Source organism: Notolepis coatsorum (assembly GCF_963971535.1).
Source record: "Notolepis coatsorum genome assembly, chromosome: 3".
NCBI lineage: Eukaryota > Metazoa > Chordata > Actinopteri > Aulopiformes > Paralepididae > Notolepis > Notolepis coatsorum.
Window position 1 is genome coordinate 73,367,145 of NC_140167.1, and position 18,152 is coordinate 73,385,296.

General features: G+C 40.5%; 1 protein-coding gene across 1 annotated transcript in view; it reads right to left on the reverse strand.

Annotated features, from left to right (window-relative positions):
* dsg2.1 (desmoglein 2, tandem duplicate 1) overlaps nt 1-18,152 on the reverse strand; it is a 44,390-nt gene that overhangs the window by 14,863 nt on the left and 11,375 nt on the right. The window contains exons 2-10 of the mRNA XM_084310660.1: nt 16,809-16,922; nt 14,296-14,454; nt 12,086-12,227; nt 10,811-10,974; nt 8,873-9,007; nt 8,320-8,502; nt 4,546-5,072; nt 2,752-2,894; nt 528-749 (exon numbers count right to left, since the gene is read on the reverse strand). Coding sequence (XP_084166786.1) covers nt 528-749; nt 2,752-2,894; nt 4,546-5,072; nt 8,320-8,502; nt 8,873-9,007; nt 10,811-10,974; nt 12,086-12,227; nt 14,296-14,454; nt 16,809-16,922 — 1,789 coding nt within the window. The remainder of the gene's footprint in view (nt 1-527; nt 750-2,751; nt 2,895-4,545; nt 5,073-8,319; nt 8,503-8,872; nt 9,008-10,810; nt 10,975-12,085; nt 12,228-14,295; nt 14,455-16,808; nt 16,923-18,152) is intronic.

Consider the following 18,152-nt stretch of genomic DNA (forward strand, 5'->3'; position numbering starts at 1 on the left):
CGCAAGGAGGATCTGGTGGTTGACTGTGTCGAAGGCTGCAGATAGATCTAGGAGAATCAGGACAGAGGAGAGGCCTTTCGCTTTTGCTAAGTGAAGTGCCTCTGTGACCGCAATGAGGGCTGTCTCTGTGGAGTGACCAGTCTGGTATGAGTGTATAAGGGTTTTTATTGTTGTTTTAATTGTCTGTATGACATGTAAATGTTGTGAGTGTATACGTCTGTAACTGTATTTTATGTGTTATGGACCCCAGGAAGAATAGCCCCAGCACTGCTGTGGCTAATGGGGATCCAAATAAACTTAAACTTAAACTTAAACATTAATCTATCCATCCATCTACCCATCCATCCATCTATCCATCCACCCATCCATCTATACATCCATCTATCTATCCATCTATCCATCCATCCATCCATCCATCCATCCATCCATCCATCCATCCATCTATCCATCCATCCATCTATTCATCCATCCATCCATCCATCTGTACGTCCCTCCATCCATCCCTCCATTCACCCCCCCCCCCTCACCGTCCAGATGCTCTGCCACCCACTTTCCCTTAGTGCCCTCTGGGATGATCTGGAAGGTGAACGGAGCGGCGTTGGGGAAGTCGTCCTCATCCGTGGCGGTGACGGTGACGGCTCCCACGGTGCTGCACATGCTCTGTACGTTGCTGGTCAGCGTTGGACAGTGGTCGTTAAAATCCTCCACCTGGATGGCGATGGTGCCGGTGGCTGTCGTGGACGGCATGTCTGCTCAGAGGAAACACACAGGGATGAGCGATCACGCCATTTATCAAGAGAAACACAGAGAGATTTTTTCTTTTTTAAATATACACTATCATACTTATTTCCACTTCCCGGGGGCATACTATGGAACATCTGTATGGATGTGAGTCTGAACATGGGTGCTGGGGGAAATTATATAGATACTCCTTGGTGTTTGGCCAGGTATAGAAGTCTTTAACAAACCTAAACAAGGTGTTCAGAATTATTGCAGTTTGTGATGTCATAGGAGGATGAATTAGCTTTGATTAATCAATAGACCACTGCTCTTCCACATGGAGCTCATGGGAGAGCGCGGGGGATAAAATTAATGAATGTTGATTAGAGCCTTGACGTAAGTGGTTGTAGCTACGGCTGTCTGGATGCTGGAGACATGATCCCATAGACTTTTTTTATACACCCGAGTCTCCTGAATACGGAGAGACCAATCCAAAGTCAATCCGCACTTTCTCTGCCAAGCTATAGTCGCTTTTTCGCACCTACACCCCAAACTCTGCATTGGCAGACTCTCTGGATTGTCCAGATACCATCCCTGGGCAATCTATGCATGTGTCAATTGGGGAGTAGGTGCTGAAAAGTGACTATAGCGCATTCGCTCTCCCATGAGCTGAAACGACCAGTGTTGCGGTTGTCTATTAGCTAGGAACACTGCCTAGCTAATGTACTGCCGGGTTTGTAAAGTTTTTACAACACATAGCTCTTGCTCCCTCTTCTGGTGTGGTGTGCACACTACACTGTGCTGTGCCATTGCTCAAGATATCGAGGATCGACACTACAGTATAAAAGATACCATAAGATAAGATATTCCTTTATTATATTCCTTTATAAACAATATAATTAACTCTGAATTGAGGATGCTAGGTACTGACTCCTCTGTCTGGTTCACAATGTTCTAATTGGTGTTTTTTCAAAGACAGATGCCGATACCAATAATCAGACATCAGGACGGTGATATAATGCCAATGTAATTTTGATGATGAGCATCTGATAAAATACAATACATAATAACAAACAAGACACAAAAACCTTTCTCTTCTTTTCTTTTGTAGATCTGTACTCTACTTATTATTTAAAATCCACAAATGTATCAAACTAAATAACTGATGAATTTGATGATGAACTGAAAATAGAAATAAAAGAATATTATTATTATTTGAATTTTTGATCAGTTGACACTTATGGGATTGACCCAACATTTTTGTTAATTGGCTATGTGGGTGCGGTTATCGGTCGATGTCCATTATTTCAAAACGCCAGATATCGGACCGATTAATCACTACTGTAATTCTAATGTATATTGTCTTGTAAATATGCATGATGGGGGATGTGGAGCTTCTGACACAGGAGGACACTTCCTCACTACAAACAGAGCTACAAACATTCCTGAGCCACATAATGTCTGTAAACTATTTTCCTGAAAAATTAACTCTACCCTTTTGATTTGTTATTGTAATCAGTTGGCGTCTGAAACTATATTTAAAATGTAAACCACTTAAGTTGTACTTAGTGTGTTCAAAGTTGTACTTAATATGCATATGTGTTTGGTTAACATTTCAGTTTTAGTTAATTTGACATTAATGACATTTACATCATATTAATGACTATAATTAAACTTAAGTAGTATTAAAAGTGTACTATTTTGGTAGCAGAAGTAACCAAAAGTATAATTTCAATTAATTCAACCTCATCTTAAGTACGTCTCAAGTCAGTTTTAACACACTAAGTGGTTTCAATTTAACACTACTTCAGTATATATAAAGTATACCTTCAGAAAATATACTTGGCAAACTTTTTTTTTTAACTATAACCTTTTTAATGATTTCGAGTCTTGCTTTTTGATTAAACTCTATTGTACATTTCCCGTATCGCTCTGTATCATTTTGCTATCACTGTACTCATTATCACTTGACCCTAATGACAGTATTCAGAAATGTATTGAGGTAGAGCCAGAGTTGATTCTTAAGCTTACCCTGAGTAATACAGAGAACTTTAGCATAGTACGTCCCGTTGACCAAGTATGGAGACTCTCTGTCAGGCATCTTGTTGAGTCTGATCTCTGCGGTCTCTGCATCGAAGGTGAGCCAGTTGCCGGGGTCTGAGCCCTTGGCATACCTAGAAAACATAGATGAACTGTGTCAGGAGCATGATAACGTGATAGGTTGATAGATTGATAACTTGATAACTTGATAGCTTCATAGCTTCATAGCGTGATAACTTGATAAATTGATAACTTGATAACTTGACAATTTGATAACTTCTGAGAACTGTTAAAGTTAAGTATGTCTGGTCAGGTGTACAGTAATATAACCCATATACGTGTGGGGTATATTCATATGTATTCTTGAACATTTTATTTGTAGATGAAAAACTTTTTTTAACTAATTCATGGTAAATCAGTTTATAGGTATCTTAAAAAAAGGAAATCATTTAACTTTGTACTGTTAATCCAAATATTACCAACGAAAAAACACCCCTTTTAAGATGTACACCCACAAAACCAATACAATTAAAAACTCATAATTCCCCATTCCAAGTGTTAATCCTTGTATTAACACTTTGGTCGCCAGGCTTATATTCTTAATATACCATCCTCCGCCAGCTCTATTTGTCTATGGGGATGTTTACCTTCTTTGCAGGGCTATAACTTTTTAAATTGTATTGCTAAATTGACATTACTATGGCCCATTCAATGTCAAGTATCTATTGTTCAGGGTGTAGCAACGTTATACTTTTTCATTCACATATTCATACTAAAATACGGTCTAAAGTATAAGTATGTTTTTATCGTTTTCTGCAGCTTTCTCCAGAACGTGATTTATAGCCCCAAATGCATTATATTGATGATCAAATACAGTTTGATAGGAATCTGCGCGAGATTTCAAATGGACGTGCTTCTAGAAGTTACTACTGATCATCTGATGTTGACCGGATGGAGGGGGGGGTCATTTATAATTCCGTGGCCAACGTTAGATGATTCATCTAGTGTGGGTGATATGATCATTAGAGCAGTTAGTATCGAACACGTTAAAAAAATAACGCTGAATCTTACCGTAGCTTCCTCATAGCGTTGGGCGATGAGCGTGGAACAGAAATATTCCTATTATGGGATGTAGAAATATGCGATCCATTTCCAGGTTGTATAATAGTATATACGTCCAAATCATGTTGTTTATCGAGTTATTGGTAACGGATTGCTATCCGTTGTGTCTAGCTCGAGTCCTGGGACTATTACCGAGTGATCGGACCGAATTGAAATGAGCACCAGCTTCCATTTCCTGTTTCCGCTCTGGGCGATCCGCCGATCGGCCACCAGATGGCGCTCTTGAACCGTTGGAGAGTTGAGAGGGGATCAACAGTAGATCTCAAGTCTCCGGGGGAGAAATATGATTTCGATCACAGATTTTTGAAATATTGATATGAAAGACGTGGTACGGCGTCTTTGGCAGAATGAGCATGGCGGGGAAAGACGTGCTACGGCGTTTTTGGCGACCATAGTGTTAAAAGCATCAACTAGATAATGAAAACATGTCTCCACTCCACTTTTTTGTTTGGATTACAGACTCGAAAAACCTAAGCAAATGAAGTGGAATTTACAAACACATCTGGAAAGGTTTAATTACTGTGTGTGTGTGTGTGTGTGTGTGTGTGTGTGTGTGTGTGTGTGTGTGTGTGTGTGTGTGTGTGTGTGTGTGTGTGTGTGTGTGTGTGCGTGCGTGCGTGCGTGCGTGTGTGTGTGTGCGTGTGTGCGTGCGCAAGTACAAACCTGACGTTCTCGGCAGGTTTCCCGGTGTCTCCGTCGATGGCTTGGTAAACTCCAATGACCTCCTGTTTGTCGACCGTCGTGCCGCCCTCCGAGATGGGGATGGCCTTGACCTTGGGGTCGAAGCGCGGCCCCTCCGGCTCGTTCTTCACACTGATCTTGACGGGGTACAGTTTCCCTGTCGTTCCCCCGGGCACTTTGCCGCCGTCACTTCCAGGTCTTGTCCCACCACCTGTTCCACCACCTGTTCCACCACCTGCTCCACCACCAGTACCACTGCCACCTCCAGCTCCTCCACCTCCAGCTCCTCCTCCTCCCCCACCCCCACCTCCTCCTCCTCCTCCTTCTCCTCCTTCTCCTCCTCCTCCTCCTCCTCCCCCTCCTCCACCTCCTCCTCCTCCTCCACCACCTCCTCCTCCACCTATTCCAACAGTGGCCAAATCCACTCCTGTGACGCTGGGATGGTAAGGAGCCTTGTTCCGCACTGCGAGGCCCAGCTCCAGATCCTTCACGTCCTCGTAGTCTACAGCCTGGTCACGGGACAGAACACAGCACAGGGGATAGATTTAACAACAAGTCAGTAACAATACCCCTGTGATGATAGGTGATAGGGACACCATATAGCTGCGAGTGCCGTCCTTCGGATGAGACGCTAAACCAGGGGTGGGCAATTATTTTTCCCAGGGGGCCAAATGAGCAACTGAAAATATTTTGGAGGGCCGGGCCAAAATTCCGAACTCAATTATGCATAATATACATTTTATTTCTATATAAAAAGCAGTAAATGGCATTGTTTTGACCGCTGGTAAGAGTGTATGTTATTATTTGGCAATTAAAAGGTGAGGTTAGCTTTCAAAAATATCATTTATTCAAATAGAATTTCCAAAATGTGAAACATCTAACTCATTTTCAGTCACATTAATAACAATGGGCATTTTGAGTTTCATATACTATTGAAACAAGGATCTTCTTAGATTTCTAAAGACATCACATCATCTTTGTAGCCAAAATAAACAAGACATGTCACTGAACTGTGTAACTGTGTAAAGAAAAGTGTCCCAGTTTTGTAGCCTTTTTGACTTTACATGCCTATATTAAACATTTAATGTTTTCAGAACTGTGCAAAAAAAAGAATGTGTCCCATTGCACTTGTTATATTTCCACATTTTAGTGTTCTTCAGTTCTTTTTTTTTACTGTGCAGAAAAAAAGAAAATGTTCAAGTGTCCCATTTCACTTGTTATATTTCCAAATGTTTGTGTTCTTCAGTTCTTTTTTTTACTGTGCAGAAAAAAAGAAAAGGTTCAAGTGTCCCATTTCACTTGTTATATTTCCACATTTTTGTGTTCTTCAGTTCTTTTTTTTTCATTTAGTGTGCGAAATCCAGTCTCTTGAGCTTTAACAAGTCCATCAAAGTCAGGTTGAATGTCTGAGGTGGAGATGCGAAGCACAGCTGACAGATGTTCATTAGTGAGAGAGGATCTGTACCTGGATTTGGTAAACTTCATGACTGAGAATGTCTGTTCACATATGTATGTGGATCCAAAGAGAACCAACATCTTCTGAGCATGTCTCCTCATGTTTGGAAAGTTATCCTCCTCGAGAGCAGAGTAGAACTCTAGCAGTGATGCTGACTTAAAGTGCTCTTTCAGTAGTGAATCAGACTGCAGGTCAATGAGTTCAAGCTGAACATCAGTGGGTGCACTATCAACACTGCAGGTAAAGGGAGAGGAAACCAGCTGCATTTCATCCTCAACCTTTTTGAAATCTTAAACGCCTTGAAAATTCATCATGCGGTTCTCCTCTCCTAACATGGATGAGTACCTGTGCCGGTGATCAGCTGATGGTTTGACTTCTTTCAGGGTTTTCATGTGTTCGAGATTGTTGCTGCCTAGTTGCCTTGAAATTTATTGCAAATAAAAAAAAAATTATCTACCTACCTCAGTTGTATAAAAAAAAAAAAAAAAAAAAACTTTAAATAACCACACTTTCGACAGTTTTCGGCTTGCCATTGCCCCGACTGCTTTGTTATTGAATCAAGTCAAATCCTAGGTAAGCGTATATTGTGCGTGTGAACGTTGACATGAAAAGAAAAAATGTTAAAAAAATAATAATTATTATTATTATTTTTTTTTTTTTTTATTATTATCGTGTAATGTTTTGCGGGCCGGTCAGAATCATCCCGCGGGCCGTACAATGCCCAGGTCTGCGCTAAACCGAGGTCCTGACTGAATCTCGGTCGCTAAAGAACCCAGGACGCCTATCGCAAAGAGTAGGGGGTTCCCCGCATTCCTGGCCAAATTCCCAATCAGGTCTCTGACATCAAGGCCACCTCACATCATCCCTTCCCCTTAACACTTTCAGTGCCAACGACGCTATATATCGTTAGTTCATGCTGACCGTTGAGTGCCAGCGACGACAAACAGCGTTTTTTTGTCGTTTTTTTTTATTTATTAGCGATTTTAATTCATATTTCATCAATCTAGTCTCACGTTAGTGCTGCAAACTCTCTCTGAGCTCCATTGGGAAAATACCACCCCCTATCGTCTCTCCCTGTTGTACTGCACCCCATTGGATTAGACTGAATGAAACACATGGGGGGGGGAATCCAGTTTCCTCATTTTACTTCTCCGGCAAGCCATCCGAGAGGATCCAAGTCATTGCCGAGCCGCAAAACAGCGTGGAATACATATTTCCAGTACCCAGCGCTAAATCAATAAACGCGATCGATATTTGGAATGGCGATCAGGAATTGGAATAATCTTTTTGGAGAACATCTGATCTGAGGTAAGGAATCTATTTTACCAGTCTTAGGATAATCAGACCTTTTTTCACAGAGATATCAGCGTGTGCCGTGTGTGTGTGTGTGTGTGTGCGCTTATCAGGAAATGAGAGAATAGATTTTTCAGCCCGCTTCTCTAGCGTGCATAAGTACACATATACTATCGATAATCTAGCGTTTATTTGAAAACTATTCATAAATAGGCCGAAAAATTACAATGTTTTGTGTATTCCAGAATATTCCAGTAAAGGGCGTTTATCACAGAATCTTTATATTTTCCTGAAACTTTCAAGAAAACGAGGGGTTTTCAAAATGGTATAAAACGGAAATGAACCGATTAAAAAACAATCCGTTTCGACAATGTTGACTGCAAACAAGTCATTGATAAGCGACGGCCAAATTAGACACATAATTTAAGACATATATGAGAGCGCTATCATTGAAGTGGGTGGTGGCATTCAACGGGGGTAAGGCGCACTGCATGGCTGGTAATCAAAGTGTTAATTGGCTGATATCAATCCCTGTCTCCTGAGCCGTTCAGCCATTGTGTAGTGTAATATGTGCCTGGTGCCAGTGTATGCCAGCCATTGAGCCTGCATAGCCCAAGGTTGGGTGCTACCAGTGGTGGTGAAGGAGGCAATTTCCACCCTACATTGTGGGGAGCGCTTTGAGTGTCTAGAAAAGCACTATATAAATGTAATAAATTATTATTATTATTATTATTATTATTATTATTATTATTATTATTATTATTATTATTATTATTATTATTTGGATAGATCATAAATTGTTAAGAGACAATAGTATCTCTTTAATATACTGGGAGGGGTGGACAAGAGATAAAACTTAAACAAATGTGTTTCCGGGTCATCGGCAGTCTTGCCTAAATCCTAAACTACTTTTTTGTAAATCTGTACCTGAAAATGGGGGTGCCCACTTTTACATTAGCTAAAACTTAAGTTTGCTAAACTACAATTCTCTCACAGGTGTACAGTACCTTGTCCAGCATCAGGACGCCTTCGTTGGTCTTAGGGTCTGTGGTGATGCTGAAGTAGCCAGCCTCGTTACCCTTGACGATGTCGAAGTGGGCCAGCTGGTTGACGTACTCCACGTCCGTGTCCAGCACTTTGAGTCTCATCACCTCCACATCTTGTGTGTTCTCCATTATTTCTCCCCCATACTGCAAAAACACATGCTCTATGAACTGACTGCAGACCAAACAACTTTAACTATAAATGATCTGTTCGAAACTATAAATTATCTGTTTGAAACTAGAAATGATATGTTTGAAACTAGAAGTGATCTGTTTGAAATATATATATATATACTGTATATATTCTTACTGTATATAGCTGTACATATCTGCATATAATCCTTTAATCCTATAATCCATATAATCCCCAAGGGGATCAATAAAGTAATATCTTATCTTATCTTATATCTGTAGATTCTATATCTGCACATATCTGCTGACCAGTATGACTTACTTACTACCATAGTGTCTTTATATTCCCTTTATGTTCCCTTTACATGTAAAAACCAGCTTGTACCTCCTGTTTCTCCAGAGTGGGGGCGTTGTCGTTCACGTCTCGCAGGCGGATGGTAACGGTTCCTGTGGCGACGTTTCCCTTGGGGTCGCCGTCCATGTCCTGACCTCTGACCGTCAAAATGTATTGTTCGTGAAGCTGGGAATACAAACAAATAAAATGGTATTTGATCAAATATTCATAGTGTTCAATTACTCCACCAGAAAATCCCATAAAACTATAGTATTATAGTAGTATTTCCCCCCCCACACACCAATTACTACAGAAATACTATAGTGAATAGTGAAACATTTAGCATTTCTATAAAAAACACAGGGATACTATAGTGACTCGCCATACATTTCTATAACATTCCACTACATTCCACTAATATTCCAATACTATGGTGAATCACTACAGTATTTCTGTGGTAAATCTCTAATAGGTTTAACTATAGTTCCTTTTCATATGATCATCATCACCATGGCATACATCTTGGTTGGCAAAACAACAGGTGATTGTAATGAAATAACAGGTGATAACAGCTGAGTTAATGGGATCATGCATCTTCACGAGAACACTATGAATACAGAGTTGTTGTGACACGATAGCAGCGCTCAGTTAAAACAGAACAACACTGCACCCGTGTGGCAGGAGGGTGTCATTTTCACACAAGGTTTGAAACTCCCATGTTATTCATCATGACGGAAGTCAACTTATTATACTGTGTCTGTAGCAGCTGTATGAACTATGCTCTTCACGTGTGAACGCTGGTAAAGGGGCACCAGATTTATTTTCACATCATCTCACACACATCCAAAAACTCTGGCCACCAGTGATGTCATCGAGGACATTGAATCCTCGTGTTGTGTTAATTACAGCTCAATTAAACTATGTAGATGAAAGAAATTGCAATAGCTTGTCTTATAGGGAACTGTTACCTTGTGATTTAATTGAGCTGTAATTAACACAAGGATTCAATGTCCCCGATGACATCACTGGTGGCCATATCCAAACTCATTTACTCTCAACAGCTGTCAAACTAAATGAATGTGTGCAAAACTGTTTAGAGTTTTTGGTTGTGTGTGAGATTATGTGCAAAATAAATTGTGTGTCCACCTCTCTCCCTCTCTCTCTCTCTCTCTCTCTCTCTCTTTAGTCTAGCAGGTGTAGAGTGCAGGTGTGCTGCTGTCAGCGGAGCAGCTGATTGACATCTGTGGGCCAATTACGTCCATGGAATGATATTTATGATTGTGTAATGAAGAAACTCTGATTGTATGATTCCATGTGGCAAATAAAAACTGTGAACTGAACTGAACTGAACTGATATAACCCCGCTGCAGATGTCATGAGGCTGCCAGATCGTAACTTCGTATTTCCCAGTGTTATTCTGCTCTCTCGTATAGTTCTCTAGTCTAGTCCGTTGTTCTCCGACCGTGCCTAACCCTTTGTTGTCCTCCTTTCCCCACAGTCCTACCTGGCTCTTCACCCTGATCTCTGGCTCTCGATAGACGTGCTCTGACCCCTGCCTGCCTGACAACTCTCCTTGCCTTTTCCCTGAACTTATGAGGACCTGTACCCATTTTGACCCCTGCCTGGCTGACATTTTTTATAAATTTAGGCCCCACTCTCACAAAACCCATAAACTCCTAAATCAGTTGTTGGATAGTCGATTATTTTTATTATTAATTAATACATTTTTAATGTTGCACAATTCATTTGTATACTTGTATCACTGTACATAATAATACTACAACTCTGTATATACATCGGATTAGCATTATTACTCAGTAGTACTCATTTATATATCTTATATCCCGTTTAATCACCTGTACATTGTATATTACTATTGTACTGTTACATTTGCACTCTGGTTGGAGGCCACGTTTATTTTTTTTTCTAAATGGATGAATTTGGGAATTAAATTAATTGTTCTCTGATGAATCCCCCAAACACACACACCTCTCTGTCCAGCGTGGGCCGACGGACGAGGATATCCCCGCCCTGTCCGACGGAGAACATCTGTTCCCCCGCCGGGTTCTGCTCGATGATGGTGAAGGCGATCATTGAGTTTGGATTCCCTGGCTCGTCTAAGTCCGTTGCGCTGATTTTCATGACACTCGTACCTGAAACCAGACCAGGTAATGATCAGATCACTGGCTTACACTGGCTTGTTTCATGTTCAACTCTTTACTTGCAATTTACTTGCAATTTACACAAGGTGATTGAAGTTTGGCGAGGCACTACCATGGAAATGGTGATTTTGGCTGGATAGGAACATTTTGAGATATTATCAACTACTGTAGTTTCATAAAACGTATAAAACAATCATCAAAATCAACTATAAATATGACAGTTAATTACACATAATAACCCATCCCCAAGCTAAAGTAAAGCTTTTTATTAAATAGTCTCTATCCATAGCTATCTACAATCAAGGACGATAAGCAGGGGAAGGAATGACTTGGTCTTGTGCACTGTCAAAATGATTTCATGATTAGTGACAACAAATTAACCAAAACGTGGGAACAAATTGTATAGTGCACTCTAATTAATAAAATCATGGGAACAAATTGTATAGTGCAGAGTGCAGACCAATTAATAAAAATGTGGGAACAAATTGTATAGTGCACACTAATTAATCAAAATGTGAGAACAAATTGTATAGTGCACACCAATTAATCAAAACGTGGGAGGTTACTGGTGAAAGTGAGTGGAAGTATTTCATTTTTTATTAAGCAAATCAAAAGTACACAATGAAATAAAAATATATATAAAAAGATGTGTACAGGCGAAAGGAGACCCTACAGGACTTTACATAAGTAAAGATAAACATAATGTTGCAATTGATAAGTAAATGGACTTATATATCCGGTGAGGAACATACAGTCAAATGTTCTACAAAACGTCCATATCGCTTTAAGCCTTAAGGGATAGGCTACTTGACATTTTTAAATTCTGTTGATTATTTTTCTCCATGAATCAGTTTCAACACAAAATGAAATGTTAGCATTCCATTTGTAAAACATGGGGCACTACTAGCGGTGAGCTTGCCAGCTAGCTGTATCCCATGGTTTCAACAAGGAATGCTAACATTCCATTTTAAAGAAACTGAAGGACAAGTGTCTGGTGAAGAACAAGAGCCAACTCAAATTCAAAATGCAAAAGTATCCTTTTAACAGACAGAATGTGGCTCCAGTTTTAAGATGGCCACCAAGACATGGGGAGGAAACTTGCCTGCCACACTGAGTTCATCCACCTCCCCTGGAGGCATTGTGTTAAAGACAGGATTGTTGTCGTTCTCATCCACAACCGCCACTCGTAAATCAATGTCCTTCTCTGCAAGTTTGCCATTTCTGTATGTAGCAACGCCTGTCAGCTGGAATGGGAACAGTCACATCAGCATCCTCATCATCATCACCACCATCATCAGCACTACCACCATCATCCTCTTCACCACCACCATCATCATCACCATCCTCATCAGTCATCACCACCATCATCATCATCATTACCATCATCATCACATTTACATTTAGTCATTTAGCTGACGCTTTTATCCAAAGCAACTTACAAGTTCTGTACAACAAGTCATCAGGAAGGGCACAACTCTATCAGCTTAGTAACAATGTTCATCAAAGTGCTACAGTGTAGGTTAGTTTATTAGGACAAGTGCATGACAGTAGTTAGGGTTAGATTTAATTTGTAAAAAAAAAAATTATATTAATTTCAGATAATGGTTGAAGAAGTGCATCTTTAGTCGACGGCGAACAATTGGACGGGTTTCGGCTGTCCTAACTGGGGTGGGCAGTTCATTCCACCATTGTGGGGCAAGGACTGAGAAAAGGCGGCTTCTCCTTGATGACCCTCCCAGAGCTGGGATAGGAGTAGGTCTGAGGGGGTCAGAAGATGCAGAGTGTAGGGGTCTTGAAGGTGTGTAGTTAGAGACCATTGACCGGAGGTAGGCGGGATCGGTTCCCTTTGCCGCACGGTATGCCAGGTCGAGGGCCTGCCTGTGTCTCCCTATCCCCTACGTTATAATTGCAATGATGATCGAATCCCGAAAGGTGGCAGTATCGCCTACCTTTTGAACTGGGTCTCTAAGGTGTCTTTCAGTACTGAGGTACCTCCGGCTGCAGGAATCCCTTCCCCCTCAAAGTGAATGAGCACACAGCCATCTGTCGGAGATTTGCTCGCCTGAAACCTATTGTTTCCCGTATTATAGCCAGACCCATTCATTCATTCATTCATTCATTCACCCAATCCACACGAGTAATGGAGATCACGATGGAACTACTGGGATAATTAATTTTAGAGTACCTTCTGACTAAGGTAAGGTCTATTTTAGGTATATTTTACCAAACCTAAAACATGCTTTTGTATTGATCACAGCATCGTATTTTACCTAACCTAAAACATGCTTTTGGTAACGATCACAGCTTTGTGAAACGACCCCCCCCCCTTGATGATTTTGTGAAGAAACATATATGGTATATACTTTTGATTTGGAAATAATATAGGTTTCAGGCGAGCAACCCGAACGATTTGCGCATATGCATATAACACGTCATATCTCACTACCTAGACAACGAGACTGGATTATTTCGAAAAGGGGCGATGTTTAGCGTGGAATAGCGCACAAACAAAAGTATGTAGAAACAAACTGGTTTGTCAATGTTGGACTATAAATATCGCCTGTCAAATGAGCCATACTATTGTCTCCATAGCTATAATACAGAACACATGATGGGTCCGCAAACATTGCGAAAATGGTCAATAACGCTGGTGCCATTGAGTAAAGATGGGAAAACAGCGTGGCGCTCAATGAGTTAATGTATTGACGTATTTACGAACATTTTGAATGTGTACATATTACAAATAATATATTGATGTATTTACAAATAAGTACATATATTACATATTCATATCTTTTACTTTTAACGTTTTCAGAAAATGTTTGAGTTCCCCGTCTGGGGAACAAACCCAGGATGCTCACATGGGAGGCAAGTGCCTTTACCTCAAGACTACCAAGACACACTTTTCTGATAGCCTCACTCAAACCCTAACCCTAACCTTAACCACATTGTTACTTTAAACTAACCCTAACCATAACCCTAACTTTCTATCTTAACCATAACCATTTTACGTTAAAACGAATCATCATCATCATCATCATAGTATTGCTGTGTTTGTAGCAGGGTGGGTGTCTTGTGGTGAGAGCACTCGTCCACGACCACAATCATTTAGATTGACTCCCGATTGTGCTGTTTTTTTGGGGCTTTCGCCGATCCGAAATGTAAATATATTACTTATGGCTATAACATAACGTACATAATATACCTATTTTCCAGTGGTCGTTTAGTACTTTATTTACCTTTTCTGATAAGAACGTGTTGCAGAGATACACAGGAATTGTGTTTCACTAGATGCAATGTTATCAAACTTACATTGTACAGATGGATTTTCTCCCGGTCCAGTAAACCGGTCACACGAACCCAGCCAGTATTGGGGTCGACCACGAACAGGTTGTAAGGGTCTTGGTCGGCCCCCACTCCCTTCAGAGAGTACTGCACGTTCCCATCGTGGTGATCTGCATCAGAGCGGATCTGAAACAAATGATAATTTAAAATGTATAAGTAAAATTGTAACTGTTTAAAAACAGTAACTGTTCCCTACTCATCCATACTGTCTCTACCAGCTTTCTGCCTGCCCTGATTGATGGGAATGGGTACAGTACAGTACAGTACAGCTCAATACATACAATTGTTAAGGGGTTGCAGACCAGAGAAAGACTTTCGTCTTGTTTACATCAGGGTCCCCCATTTTCAATTCATCATATGACACACACGACATACAGATAGACAGTACTGCTACATCTATACATTCATGACATACCAGATTTGCAAATACAGTACTGTTTGTGATACAAAAAGTGTCCAGAAAAAGAGTGTATATACATTTGACGTAGAAACTGTACATTGGAGGAGGTTGGGTAGGTGGGGTGGGGTTGGGTGGGTGGGTGGGACTGTACATTGGAGGTGGGGGGGGGGGGGGGACACTGTACACTGTACATTGGAATACTGACAAAGCCATACTTGGTAATTTACTGTACAACTGGGTTAGGACATTTGTAGGGGCCAGTTTCGAATTGCAGTCTCCCGTAGGTGTTCTTTGAGAGTGTTTTTGAAAGTGGGTAGTGATTCACATTCCTTTACAGCTTTGGGTAGGGCGTTCCACATTGATGTGGCATAATTGCAAAACGTGTTTAGTCCCTTGTTTGAGCCGAATCTGGGTTTAACATGATTTGTGGAGCTCCCTCTGGTGTTGTGATCGTGGTATTCACTGATCTTTGGGAAGTATTTTGGCATGTACATGGGTACCTTGGTCGTGTAGTGTATCTTGTAGACCAGGCCCATTGCAAGTTGCTGTACTGTCGTCTACTCTAAGCCATCCTAGGTTGTCAAAGTGGGCAGGGGTGAGGTGGATTCTAGGAGTCAGGTCAAGCAGTAGTCTGACTAGTTTGTTTTGAGATGTTTGTAATTTGGTTTTTAGTGCCTTTGAGGTGCTTTGGTACCATGAGGTGCAAGCATAGTCGTAGTACCCTTGAATGAGTGCTCCTGCCAGAGTCTTCAGGGTATTCTTGTTTACCAGAGAGGAGATCCGGTACAAGAATCGAGTTCGTTGGTTGACTTTTTTTTATTACATTGGATGCCATTTTGTCACAGGAAAGATTAGCCTCTAGGATGGAACCCAGGTAGGTCATTTCATCTTTCCTTGTGACAATATTGTCACCCACTGTAACTGAGAAGCCGTCAGTCTTGCTGAGTTTGTTATTTGAACCGAAGAGAATGGACTCTGTTTTGCCCATGTGTAATGATAGTTTGTTGTCGGAGAGCCTGATGAGGTGCAAGTTGCAGAAGCGTCTCATGGGGATATGTTCTGAGTCAGGGTCAGTTAAATTCTTGTGGACTGATGTTTCGAGTAGCCTAGTCTATTGTTTTGAACCAGTGTTTTTAAGAAAGATTTTGTTGAGTTTGAAACGGCAAACAGTACTCAAATCACATAGACATTTTACTGTTACATTTGCACTCTGGTTAGATGCCAAACTTATTTTTTTTGTACTGTACTTGTGCTGTATGATGACAATACATTTTAATCTACAGTGAGCTAGTGTGAGAGATAAGACCCCCTTCCCCCCTCTCTCTTTGATCTACCCATCTTTCCTTCCTATCCCCCATTCCTCCCTTCCTCACATTTCCACATTCCAAAGATGTCACGTTCCTTTGACCCCCACCCGTTACAGTTTGTATGTATAAAGATGGTTCAAGATCCAGTGAGGAGTCTCTCTTCCCGGGTGTCCTAGCTAAACACTTGATGGAGTCATCCAGCCTAACTCTGACTATTTTACTTTGATTGAGTTAATAAATCGTATTAACCAGGTCTCTTTTGACTGAGTAAGTTATTAGCTTCGGCTATTTTCCAACACACTAGATAGCCACCCATCGATAAAGAAGAAAGCTCACAGTAACAACAGGTGCCTCTGTGTCTGGCCCCTAAAGGAGAATTCCACAGAGGATATATATAATGTTTGTGTAAATGTAACAGTAAAGTGCAATAGTAATATACAATGTGCAGGTGAACTGGGTATACAATATCAAAATGAGTACTACTGAATAATAGTGCTAATCAGATGTATTTACAGAAAGAGTTGTAGTATAAAATATGTACAGTATAAAGACACTATGGTAGTAAGTCATACTGGCCAGCAGCGTAACTAGTAAGGCATATGTTCAGATATAGATCTACAGATATATAAAAAGGATTATACTGTATGCAGGTATGTACAGACAGATGTGTGTGTGTACATACAGCACAATTGTACATGATATCATACAGTTATATATATATATATATAACTGTATAACCCTCCCACCCTTAGTAATGACTTATTAGGACTCACCTTGGCGATGAACTCCCTTCTGGTGTAATCGTAGTTCTCCTTCAGCTTCTGCGCAGGGATGATCCATTCTCTCCTCCGTCTCACCAGAGTAGCGTCCGTTGTGATCACAACCACCTGGTGACAACAACACAATGGACACCAGTTATTACAAACAAGCATACAGGCTGCTGTTGCTAGGGCTGGGGTGAGATGAAAGAAATCCACGTCACCATTATCACCTGGAATTTTGGGATATCGATACCACGTATGAAAATCACAAATGATCTGATTGGCTTTCTTCCCATTGAACTGCATGATGTAAAATGTGCTAACAAACCAAAGCGTTGTTATTAAAAACATTGAGAGACATTTTAGTTAATAATAATATGGTTTTCATGCGCAACGGTACCACAATATTATAATTTGATGATCATTATATGATCCCGATACAATAAGATAAATGATAATATTAAAGTCCACCCGAAAATGTTAATGGTTTTATTGTGCGTTGGCATTAACACCACTTGAAAAAGTAAAAGTCTTGTTTAACCCTTTCACTACTGCTCTACCAAATGGTTAACCCTTTCACTGCGACAATACAGAAGGTTAACCCTTTCACTACCACACTACAGAAGGTCTATCTATCTGTGATAGTAAAGGGTTAACCTTCTGTAGTGTGGTAGTGAAAGGGTTAAAAAAAAGTGCATTTATAAAAAAAATTACTAAAAGTGCCTGCTATCTTATAGTGTGGATCTGGTTCTATGGACGTCAGCAGTAATCACATTTACATACACAATAACAACACTGCAAAAAGAGCAGAGCAAAGCCTGTTTGTGTCTGTTCTCAAGCCACGCCCACTCCGGCTTAAGAAGAGACAACTCCTTGGTCAGACGGACACAGAGATGTCTGAAATGAAGAACCACTGGTTTATCCACAAACCCAAACAAGACGGCGTGATATCTGCTGGTGTTGTCTGACAACTTTGGGCAAAAGTATTTGTATTTGTAAGTACTGTACTTAAGTACAATTTCAAGCTGTATGTACTTTACGTGAGTATTTTCATTTTAGGGAACTTTATACTTGTACTACATTTCAAAGGAAATATTGTACTTTTTACTCCACTACATTTATCTGAACCCATCAGTTACTAGTTACTTTGAATGAAAATAATTTGCATAGAAAACATGGCAAATATTTATGAAATGTATGATTATATACTTTCCCATTTGAAGCCTGTCAACTTCAAGAGGACATAATCAGAGCAGCATAACTGGACCACATGCCACTTTAACATAACCTTTAATCAGAGCAGCATAACTGAACAACATACCACTTTAACATAACCTTTAATCAGAGCAGCATAAC